This window comes from Pocillopora damicornis, chromosome 2, assembly GCF_964200805.1.
Source record: "Pocillopora damicornis chromosome 2, jaPocDami1.2, whole genome shotgun sequence".
Lineage (NCBI taxonomy): Eukaryota > Metazoa > Cnidaria > Anthozoa > Scleractinia > Pocilloporidae > Pocillopora > Pocillopora damicornis.
This window is the reverse complement of record NC_142671.1, coordinates 7526818-7539311: the sequence shown is the minus strand read 5'-3', so window position 1 is coordinate 7539311 and position 12494 is coordinate 7526818. Positions and strand designations below refer to the sequence as shown.

The following is a 12494-nucleotide window of genomic DNA, read 5'->3' as shown; positions in this document are numbered from 1 at the left end:
TGTTGTTATTGGTGGAACGGTAGTACTAAAATCAAGACCATAATAATAGACTAATAATAATAAAAAATAAAAAAAACACTGACCCTCTCCAAACAGGATCTCCAAATAAAGCAATAAATTTCCACTCTCAGACTCAAGAATAAACTTAATTTATGATTACCCGTGCATTCCCACGAGGTCAAGTTGATGTCTATCTCAAACCGCATTCCGTTTTGTGTGTACAGCCACTGCTAGAGTATATTACGTTGGTATTTAAGGCTTAATTTTGATATAAATGCCAATTCGTCTTGGGGACTTGCCAAAAGGTTAGGTTTTTATTATGCTGTAAACTTGAGGAAATGGTAAATCATCATGTTAGAAAACATGACAAATTTGCATATCTGCGAAGCCGGTTGCGCGACAAGTAAGTATCGTTAATATTAGGTTTGCAGTGACTTTATTCAAATAAATTAAATGACTAGCTGCTATCACCAACAGTATATCAGAATTGGTGAGAATGTTTGTTTTACAAAATCCTTCGTTCTCAAAACGGTGAGTAGAATAAACTCTGAGCGTAATTACACGTGGCTTGTTTACATTCAATGAATAACCAAAAATCATCCCATTGCAACAAATTTGCTTAAAAATCAATACGTGTATGTTAAATCAAAAATATATTCACTGTATTGGGGAACTTTCTGGGCGATAAATGTTCTTTAACTGTTTTCTTCTGATCGGTGAATTGATATAAGAGCTTCTAGGACCAAGTCCCATATACAGCCGGTTCATTACGGGTTGATTTTTTCTTTCCTTGACCGTCTCATTTCCTTCATTTTTTTTTATTTATATGATCTGTTCATCTTTGAACAAAAGTTGTTCATAGTAAATGGTAACCTCTGAATGGAGGTAACACTGGTTTACTAAGTTGGGGTAAATTTTTCATTGCTCGAGGCGGCCTGGAGCTATCTTAGAACGTTGGGATCATATGTTGCTAAAACCAGGTATTTGCCTTATAATTTTTAATAAATGTTAATAGGAAGGGAAGATCGTTTCATGGATATCACGAGATTTTGAGAAATCTTTACCATACGATTCGAGTTGAATTCAAAAGATCACCTTCGATCCGCCATTTTGGCGGGCTATTATAGGCAGACCAAGTGCACTTTTCTCTTTTCTGCCAAGCAAAAATAACCGGAACTTTTTCGTCTCCATTTCGTGATTAAGACCCTAAAGCAAGAATTCATGCAAAATTTAGCCAAATCGAAGGAATGAAGTGGCTGACAAAAGTTCGCAAGTTACAGACTACCGCATTGAAGTAGCCAAAGCTAATTTCGTCGCTTGAAAGAGCGTCATTCATTCATTGTTTTCGAATGGCAGACGAAAGTTCGAAAGCTTCAGACTATCTCATTTAAGTGTCCAAAGCTAATTTCGTCGCTTAAAAGAGCTTCATTCATTCATTGTTTTCGAATAGATTCTCATTAAGCATGTTTAATATTCATTTTGAGCGCCAAAGGGTATGTCTCGATCGCTACAGAAAGAAAACAAGCTTAAAAGTTTTAACGCCTTGCGGCCGAATTCTACGGAAACTTTTCAGCAAAGTGAAACTGCACGCGTTATCTTATATACGCACGGCCACCATGGTGGCTCATTAGGAATTAGATAGGACTTACGCGCACCCGTCTTACAACGTGGCCTAGACTTTGTTAGCGCAGTCTAACTTGAAAAACTAAGATAAAAAGTCATAAGCATTAAAAAAAAATAAAGATAAACACTATGTTTTCTACAACATTCTTCGTGGGAACTACTTGATTTCGTAAATTTTAATTCCTATTAAAATAAAACAGAAGTTTTAAATTTTGTAACATTAAAGTAATCATTCGATTCCTTCCTCTTAGATTTTAGACTGTTTATAAAAATTTGTTGGTTAGTAATTCGTTTTGTCACACAAAGGTGCACTGGTGGATGTTATCAACAAATGTCAATTCTTCTTTTAATTGAAATACCACTTGAATGAGGTTCTATCTAATTGGTCAAAGTTTTGCCGAGGTCATGGTCAAAAAAAAAAAAAAAAAGAAACAGTGACCCTCGAGGGCAGCACACGGACACAAATGATTACATAATCGGCTAATTTGGTTTTTGTTTAACTGAGTCGAAAACGTGACTTGGCTGAGGAAGGACTAACACACGAAACGGTTTCTGTAGAGTGGTTCTTGGGTTAAAATATAAAAAAATTAAAAAATATATCAAATAGCTTAATTAGAGAAAGAGCCCTAGTGAAGCAAGAGGTCCACTAACGGCAACGAATATTGCATCTACGTCCACGAAATTAGCTGCTCTTTAGCAGTGAAAACGATATAGGCAACTCTGGTACTTGCGGCATTTAAATGAAAACAACTCTCTGCAAAGTCAATGGTAGAGACTAGTTACAACGTTATATATTTGCCATTATCAGTTTTTGCCACATGCGGGACTGTGACTCCAGATTGCAGAAACACTCTTCATGCGTTTGAAAGGTTAATTTCATATTATCGTTTGAAGAAATATCAAGGAAATACAGTTACTTTCAAGAAGAAGTACCCCAACAGAATTTGGGAAAAATACTGAATTTTCAGGAGTTCACGGTATCTAGTTTTTTTCCCTATCCGCCTTCCTCTCAGCACAGGTCGACCACACTTTGTGTTCGTGGTTGATAATTGTTGACAATCTATGAGGTTTATCAATAAAGCTCTGAAAATTTCATATCTAAATTATATTTCGGTCTGAATATCTCAATAGAGTTAAATGAAACGTTAACCGACGAACTTTTAATTTTTTTTAAGTTTTAAGCCTTCGTAGGCCGTTTATAGCATGCAGGCCGTTTCAAATCCGACCAAAAGTAGTTTCGTTAAAAGACGCTTCATACGGCCCATGATGGCTAAAAAATATATACAAATCCACAGATAAACATATCATTTTACATTATTGAGATCTTCAGACCTGAATAGGAATTTAGATATGAAATTTTAAGGGCTTTATTCATAACCTTCATATATTTTGTTGGTCTCATGTCAACAATTATTAACCACAAACAAATGGTGTGGACTGCCTGTGCTGAGAGGAAGGCGGATGGGGCAAAAAACTAGACACCATGAACTCTTGAAAATTCAGTATTTTCCCCAAATTTTGTTGAGGTACTTTTTCTTGAAAGTTAACTATATTTCCTCAATATTTCTTCAAACGATAAAGTGAGATTAACCTTTGAAACACGTGCAGAGTGTTTCTGCAATCTTGAATCAGAGTGCCACACGTGGCAGAACTGATTATGCTAAACGTATCACGTTGCAATTAGTTCTACCTTTGACTTTGCAGACAATTGTTTTCATTTCACGGTCACAAGTACCAGAGTTGAGTAAATCGTTTTCATTGCTAAAGAGCAGCTAATTTCGTGGACGTAGCAGTAACATTAGTTGCCATTAGTGGACCTCTTGCTTCATCAGGGCTCTTTCTTTAATTAAGCTAATTGATATTTACCGTTATCAACTGAGTTGATAATGTGAATTTTCACCCATGAGCCATTCTGAAGAAGACGTTTCGAGTGTTAGTCCTTCGTCAGCCGAGTCACGTTTTCAGCTCAGTTTAACAAAAAGCAGATCATCTGATTATGTAATCATTTGTGTACGTGTACTGCCCTCGAGGGTCTCTGCTTCTTTTTCACACCTTAACTGCAACAAAGCATTAACTAATTAAATAGTGCTTTATCCAAGTGGTATTTTAATTCAAATAAGAAAGGCAATTTGTTTACAGCATCCATTAGAGTGACTCTGCTTGACATACCATGTTTATAACAAAGAAATATGAAATGACCCACAAAGACAAAATAAATAAAAAAAATATGGTGATAAACTTAATTATGCTGATATGACTTTTCTAGTAACGATAAGTCAAATGAATAAAATAGAAAATAATAATAATAATATAAGAATTCATGCCTTTGGCTGCGAAAATAAAAGTGTGTTTCCTTGTTATATTTCAAAATGCTTCTTTTAAATTTATTAAGGCAATTCTTAAAAAAACAAAAGCTCTTGTCTAAATTTATGAAAAAAAGAAAACTATCGAAATCATAATGTCAGAAGAAGATATTATACTTTATAACAATACAAATTGTTGTCATTTATGCTTGAAGAAAATTCCACATAAAAACTAAAGAGTCAGGATGGCTGATATATGATAATCAGCGATATCAGCGTTGATATGGCGTAAGCTATATCTTAATAGTAGAAATCGTTTCTTTGCTTTTTACTTATTCGGGTCATTCCAAAAGACATGAATATGAAATTTGAAACGAAGGGTAATGTCAACGGACATTGCTTTGAGGTCGAAGTTGAAGGTAAAGGAAGACCTTACGAGTAAGTACCTCCTAAAAAGACAGACCACGATGGATAATTTCACTGCAATTTATTTTTTTCAAAGGAGGCGGTTATTACAGTTGCCAGTTTCACACTTCTTACAAGTACATATTCTGTTTCTGTAACAGCTCCAACGTTGGAATATCATTCCTTTTGAGTATTTGTATCTCATTTTCTGTGTTTTACGGGATAAAAACAACCGAAGAGAACGCTGAGATAAAAAGGGCCTTGAGAGAACGGCTTTATACTAATTTCCCGTGTCAATGAAATTTTTGGGATCGAATAAGATTCTTCACAAGATACTAAAGGTTATCTATTGTAATATCCTTTAAAGCTTAAAATGTTTCCTTCCCTGCATTTGTTAGTAAAATATGTTCAGGGTGATGGAAAAATAATCATTATTGACACAAGTAATTGCTGAACTTCACTGTACCAAAAACCAAGTTCAAAAGCATCGATGTTAATAAAACAAGTTAAAATCCAATACTGATAGGGACGTTAAACACATATCTTGTATTTTTATAAGTATTTTTTCCTTTACACAGAACAAAGGAGCGGTCACACTGCCTCCGAACCACGTCGTAGAACATCACATTGTGAGGACCGACATTGAAGACAGAAAGGTCCTGCTGGAAGAAACTGCTGTGGCTCATGTTAACCCTTTGTAACTGTGGTGGAAGTGTTTTAACCTTCTTACTTTTGACGTCATTGCAACACGAATCAGGTCAGTTGAAAATTAAAAAAATTAAAATTAAAAAAAAAACATTGATATGATGAACTGTGAAGTGTCATCCTCTCGATTCGTACAGCCATAAATACTCCCTTAGACTTAAAAATGGGTACAAATAAGTTTTAGATTGGTTCAAAAGTTCAGTTTTTTTACGACTACCTTCACTTACAAATCATGCATGTCACTACTTGCAACTCTTTCCGAACAATTGTCCTTCTCCGTAACTAATGGGCATTGAGCGAGTCATTTGGTCATCATAATCAGACACTATAAAATTGTGACATGACTTTTGAGATATGGTGACTTTAGCACAAAAATAAACATCTCAGAATCTACAGAGTGATTTATATTGACTGAAATCCCTGATTAAAGCAACTGATTTACATTTCTATTTTCGATTCGTGATGGTAAATTTCGGAATATATCATTAAATCCTATACTTTCCCTAGTCAGTTCCTACCTCTGTAATGCAAGCTTAAACCGAATGGAAAGAATTAGATACCCTTGAATACCCAAAATACCAAAGAGAAAATACTGAGGAAGCCAAATAGAAGCTCCTATTCCCTTTTTTTTTTTTAACATTCAGATCGTTTACGCAAAAAAAGCAACGGTTAGGAAGTGAAAGCAAATGTAAACAAGATCGCTAAAAACGATTTTAAGACTGCTCAGAATGTAACTCAAATAGCACTTTTCCTTTGCATCTTTATTGGAATCCCCTGGATTAAAGGGTATATACGAACTCGAAATGTGTACTGCAATTGGCTGGCGAAAAGTATGCTACACGAGTACATGTCGAAGTGATTTTTGACCGGGCACCCTGCAAATACGGACACGAAATTGTGGTATCAGGGGAAAGCAGTGCCACAAGAATAAGCGCTGGCTCTATCTTTTCCACTACATGCGAGCATCTATGTGAGTGGAAATACAGTATGGGCAGCAATATTCCTTGCTTTTTCCCGGGATCGGGCGAAAAAATCCCCTACTTTCAGCCGACCTCCACAACACTTACTAAGTAGACTGAATGTTTCAGAAGTGAAGAGAACTTTTCAGCAGTATTCGTCTTCTTTGGGTTAACCTTACATTGTCTCCTGCTTGCTAAAAGTTAAAAGATAACTCCTTAAATGTGTTTTGATCCGACCGAGTGCATTTGAATGGGCTTGACCGCAAAACTGTTTCCTAATGAAAGAGACGGTCAACGATCTCATGTCATTTGAAGAAAAAGTTGAAAATAACTGATCTGTTATTCTTGTCTTATTTTTCTCTGACCCGATTCAACACACATTGAATAATATTTCTACTTGGATCAACCGAGAGGGTTCACTAGAGCACTTACATTAAGTGCGGAAAAAATAATGGCATTGGGCTTTTCAAAACTGTTTTGACGAAATAGTTATTAGTTCTGTTATTTTATTGCACAAAGTGTCAAAGCTACGCATCCTAAAATTCTTCCCTAGCTAAAAGAAAAAGAGAAAGGGAACAATTTCACGCTACTTTAAAAGATAGTTGAAAAAAGCTGATTAATATTTTCTCCTTATTCATCAAGGTCTGTAACCAGATTTGATAAAAGCTGAGGAAGACTTCTTCGGTGAAAAGAATGATTTTCTATCACACTGATGCCAAGAACAAATTCTCTAGCAGAAATTATTTATGTACTCTCGTAATACGCTGGTAAAACAAATCCTTATTAACCTGGACTAGAGCGGAATAGAGAGTGCAAATAAAGTGAAACATAGCCGATATATGAAGTTTTGTAGTAGGACAAAATGTTGACAAATAACGTTGAGATGTAATTGCCACAATGAATACCCATTTTTTCAAGAAATATTCAGCTATTTTCAGATTTGTTATTTGCTTAATACAGAGTGACCAATTTTTAATGCCCATATTATGTTGATTTTTATACTAAGGCTTCATACTTTATTATTTTTATTTCAGTTTTGGTCATAATGTTTTTTTATTATCTTACCTGACTTCTCTGCAACTTTTTTTTTTCACCCTATCAAGTTTGTAAACATTTTATTTTGTCTTTTCAGACCCTGCAAACAATTTTTTTCAATATATCTCATGCCCCCCACCAGAAAAACAGTGGTCCGTCCATTGCTCAAAACCATTTGAATTCATTTCTCGAACATTTAGGTGCCAGGATCAATTAAGAACGGCTGTTTCAATTTGGAACGGCTGTTTCAATTTGGAACGGCTGAGGAAGGAATCTTGCTAGACTTTGCCGAAGGCTTCCTAATTTGGCCATGACTGAGATGCCGAACTTATTATGTGTCGAGGTTTATGTATAAATCTTTATATTAGAGTGATTTTGCAACAGGATGGGGGAACGCGCCCCATAGTCTGGACATGACTCTATTTCGACTTCCGGTGTTGACGTTGCCGTTCTCCCCAACAAGTACCGGACGTCATTTAGCTGCTCTTCCCTTCGCGATCAAAACACCTGGGATTTGCGTAAATTGTGCACTTGTATACGAGATAATGCTATCTGGGAGGATTTCAGAAGTCCTTTTCAGGATAACCGCGTCCCTTTCTTTGTTTTATTAAATGTATTTATGAAAATTTACCGCTGCATTTAAGCTGGACTTCCGAAAGTTTCTGAAATTGAAGGACGATCGTGAACAGGCGATCCAAGATTTCTGTTAGTGGAGAGAGTTAGGGAGCCAAGAAATGTCGTAAAATTGAATGCACGCCAAGGAGAAAATTTCAAATATGTATTCAATGCGTGATACCGGCGAAGACGCATTTGGCATTAATATTAGAGTGCACTTTTAAAAAATTACCCACGGTGCTAAAAAAATAAGAAAATGACAACTTACGATTTGTGGCCAACTGTGTTCTTGAATTGAATCCTCACTAACAGCAGCAGCGTCAGCAAAACCGACTAACATGGTGTATGGAAACACAGCAGTTACATATTTATCTCTTATAACTGCGATTTCCTTTAAGAAGAAAATCCTATATTACGAAATCTTTGAGGGTATTAAGCAGCCCACAAGAACAAAGGGAACTGTCACAAAGTGCTGTTTCCGGCTCATCTTAGGAATGCACAGTTCCTTAACAGCTAATTGCTACATCGAAACGAGTCAGGTGGTCATCCATTTAGTAACTAGATGTACGACACAATGGTCTACTTTATGCTTAAGGCATATACTCACCGCAGTTATATAAAAAGGAAGGATCTAAAGATTAATATATCGTTAGCACGTTCCTGTTTAAACTGGGAGGCGAGGATAGGAGAAGGAAGTCTGAAAAACGTTAAATTTTACACGAAAGCTATTTCGGATATAATTTTTGTGGGAACAAAAATAGCCTATTTCAAATCCCGTAATCTGCATATTCTCTTGCCATTATGCTTTTTCTGTAGTTTTGTTCTCCTGTAGCTAGACAGGAAGCGTTCTCGGGAGAATCACAACTCAGTTACCCATAAAAAAGGGCGCTCCCTGCTCCGTGTAAAGAAAATGAACTTGAAGTTTTCTTTTAAAAAGTATTTCCTCAATCCCAAACTAAACATCACTTTTATACCTAGTACGTCCACTGGCTGTGGCAACGCCTCCATCCTCGAGTGTAAATGTCCTTTCATACGACATTCCAGCTGAAAATGCTTCCCTGCAATAGTTGGGCATGTCGGCAGAGTATTTAGTGAAGCATCTGTTTCCATATTTGAACGCTGACGACAGTATGCCAAAGGAAAATGGGAGGGGTCCTCCCTTTGTGACCCTGAAAGTCGACCTCTGTATTCCTCTAAAATAAGATGATAAGAGTGTTAAAATCTATTTTCAAAAACGGCTCATGTATCACCCGAAATACACGAAAATTAGGGAGGACCAAATATTTTATGCTCATGATAATTCAAACATAAGTAAAATACTGCATAACCTTTCATGTTACTTGTAAGAAATTAAAGTATTGCAGATGAATTTAGGCGTGACTGAGCTTTACAGTAGCCTTTACACCTCGCCTGTTTCTGGAAGCAGATGAAGAATCGATGTCAAAGACCCTAGGTAATTTGCAAACTCGAATAAAAACAAGCTTACAGTTTATGACTGAAAATCTTTTTATGAATCTCTGATCTTGTTCACTTTGCTTTTCAAAAAAAGTTTGAATCTCTTTTTGATAAAGTCAAAAAATCATTAGTACCGTGATATCAGACCCTGATTTGACGACAGCGGCATGATCATATTCAACTCTATGGCTAAAATAAATCGTAATGCATTGTAATGAAATAATTCGTTGTGGTCTCTCTTGCACTTACTCGTAAGGCAGTCCTTTCCCTTCTCTTTCGATCCCAAAGTAATGTCCACTGACACTTCCTTTCATTTCAAATTTCATCTTCATGTCTTTTAGAATGACTTGAATAAGTAAAAAGGAAAGAAACTATTATTTTCTACTGACACCAATATTTCAAAGACCTAAGCTGGCATTTATTTTCTGACGAATTATTTGCTCACTATCTATAAATAATTGATTTCTACTATTAAGCTACAGCTTACGCCATATCAAATTAACACAATGCGCCTCCCACCATTTGGCTCTATATATGATTATTCTACTCTTTGACCTTCTTTTAAAATATTTCCATGGCTTGCAATATTTCTTTGCATCAGAAACAAACACTGCACTGAATTTAGCTTCAAGGTGAGTTGGAAGATTGAGGACATGCAGAATGAATTACACGAGCCATAACTAACACATGAAGACAGGTTAATTCGCTCATATATCGACACACTTCAACGGCATTTTTCTGTCCGTGGTATGTGGCGCGAAATAAAGCGATCAAGTTCAATCTATCATTTACTTTTGCCTAATAGAATTTTCTCGACGTGGTGTCATTACTGAGGTGGACTCTTTACCTATTATCAGTATGGGGGAGAGGTGGAGGATTTTTCGGGGGGGGGGGAGTACTACTTTTTTTTAGAGGGGGACCGAAGGGATCCGTCGTCACCAACAAAGTATAAAGGAGGAATTGTACAAAAGTTATTGCCGATTAAGAGAGTGTCTCTGTAAGAGCGGTCCGGTCGATTTTGCTTGAGACACGGATTTCGCTCGTTTCTCGTGTGTTGTAAGACATTCATGTACCTATACTAAAACCACAATCAGTTTGATCGGATCTCTTTATTTTTCAGAGTTTTACGGAAATTAAATTTCACTCGAGCGAAGGCTTGTTGTGACACTTTTCAAGACTTTAATTTCATACAACTTTAGAGGACAGTTTACAAAAAACTACGGAACTCAGCAAAAAAAAAAATACCACAGCCATGTATATTAACTCTATCTTCTATCTTATCTATCGAGGTGACTTTCGTAAACATCACGTGTCAATCAAGGAAACAGGAAGACTTGAATGACACCTTATCGGTTCGCCTAAATCAAACACGCCAAAACCGATCAAATTCAAGGTAAATTTTTGAAAAAGTGAGGCGTTCTTAACTGATCCAACTAACATAGCTATGAAGTAGGTGCCATAGAAAAGATAACCACAGAAAAAAACTTTGCGGCCCGACCTTTACGAGAACTTTATAACTCCGTGAACTTACCTAATTTTCGGCAATCTCCAAGTTTGGCCGCCATTTTGAGGGACTTGTCAACATGAAGCGTAACCGATATAAATCAAGCAGGTAAATCTAAAACCGTCAGAAATACATACGAAAGCAATTCAAATGAACTTTTCTTTCAATTCAAGCGGCAAAATTTGAAATTGTTCGTTAAACTTACCATCCCCATGCGACCATTTATTCCAACAATACAAACACTACAACTTTCTGAATTCCCCTCGTCGATTCCACCGCAAGAAATAACCTGTGCCACCCAAGCTTCGACTCGAATGTGAAGTACGAATCAAATAACATAACTGCTTCATCTTCGCGGTAATATCACGCTGGTATTTTGATTTTCCGATCAACAAGAACGGTGATCAGGAATAGATCGGTTTGTTTACCTCGTAAACGTGACCTCTGACCAGCCGCTAAGTAAAAATAGCATAGCGCGGGGCGGGGTGGTTGGCGGGCTTATCGTCATAAGATATTCGAATGCATGCTCAAAAAGCTTTAGGACTATCAGTCTAAACAGTGAAGGCATGCTTCGAGGTACAGACAATTTTTGTTTTATTCTCATAACTTTCTCCTTTAAATTAGAACTGGTATTAATTAACAGAGTTATCAATATATTTTTAACCGGGGCACCCATATAACCTTTTTGCTTGTCATCAGTGGTATAAAATAAAATGTCTTTTCCACCAGAACCTTTTATTTATGCCCCATTGCACGGAATGAAGACTATACTTAGAATGTTTGCTCTTAGTAATTTTTTCTGTTCCCAAGAATGTATGCAAAGTGATAGAGATTTGATTCATTCCGCTGACACGTTCTTTTAAGTTATGGCGCGTGCAGGTTTTTTCTATCAAAAGTCGCGCGTGCAACACACCGGAATTGAAAATTCGTCGTAAAATCGCACGAACCTTAGAATGAGTTTAGGCAACTTTGACTTCTGGCGAGATTAAGAGGATGGTTCAAAGGACCCCTTGAGATTTTTTTCAGGACTATAACTGAGAATTGTTAATAACTATGATAATCGTCATCATTAGCGGACGGTGCTTTTTGCCCATTGTTGTCATCATTATTGTTATCACGCCGGAAGAAGTATAAAGCCGGCATGTCGCCTTACCTAGCTACACAGAAAATTCTTCTCTCTTTTGCTCCCCTTGGATCCTGGAAACCGTTACTATTAAGACGATCAACAAGAAAGCCTTTATAATTATTGAAACTTTTGATTAACAGAATGTAGGAAAAAATCGGTGGGGAGAGTTTTTCGCGTATCTTGTAATCTGAACGATAGTTTTAAATAAAACAAACAACAATTCATTCAATTTACCTTAGTTGTCTCGTGTTTAAAAGTGGCGTTTCTGGGGACCGTAGATTCTTCTCTGATTCTTCTTGTCTCAGCCAATTCAAGACTCACTATCATCAACTTTTTTCTTGTGCTTCTTACGGCATGGGACACAGTGAGCTGAGGTAAGCGATTGCAAATTTCTCAGTTAAAGTAAAGCCAAGTAGCATCCATCAGGAATTAAAAACCGACATGTACTGTTTACTTTTATTATTCTTAATCAAATAAGGGGTGTTTTAGTCTGCAAATTTAATCATATCGGTTAATGAGAATCATACAAACTGTGGAAAACTGACCGAAAATAATTGTGAACCGTACGCATGAGTAAGTAGATTGCGTTGTCAGGTGATTTGATCTTCTACAAAAACATTATTGATTTTCAACCGAGCAACTTTGTACATATTTCCATCTGTGATGAAAAGCAGTTACACATATATCTATTTTTTTTCAACGTGATGTGTACTTAAGTACCCTTCATCTAATAAAGAATTTCTTCTCTTTTCGAGCAGATATGT

The 12494-nt window shown here is 36.4% G+C and overlaps 1 protein-coding gene across 1 annotated transcript in view; it reads right to left on the bottom strand.

Annotated features, from left to right (window-relative positions):
• Window positions 1–7913: 7913 nt before the first annotated feature.
• The window catches only part of LOC149049732 (GFP-like fluorescent chromoprotein amFP486), a 9141-nt gene continuing 4560 nt past the window's right edge, over window positions 7914–12494 (bottom strand). Inside the window, exons 3-4 of the mRNA XM_089195096.1 lie at window positions 9350–9446; window positions 7914–8838 (exon numbers count right to left, since the gene is read on the bottom strand). Coding sequence (XP_089051222.1) covers window positions 8601–8838; window positions 9350–9446 — 335 coding nt within the window. The 3' untranslated portion in view covers window positions 7914–8600. The remainder of the gene's footprint in view (window positions 8839–9349; window positions 9447–12494) is intronic.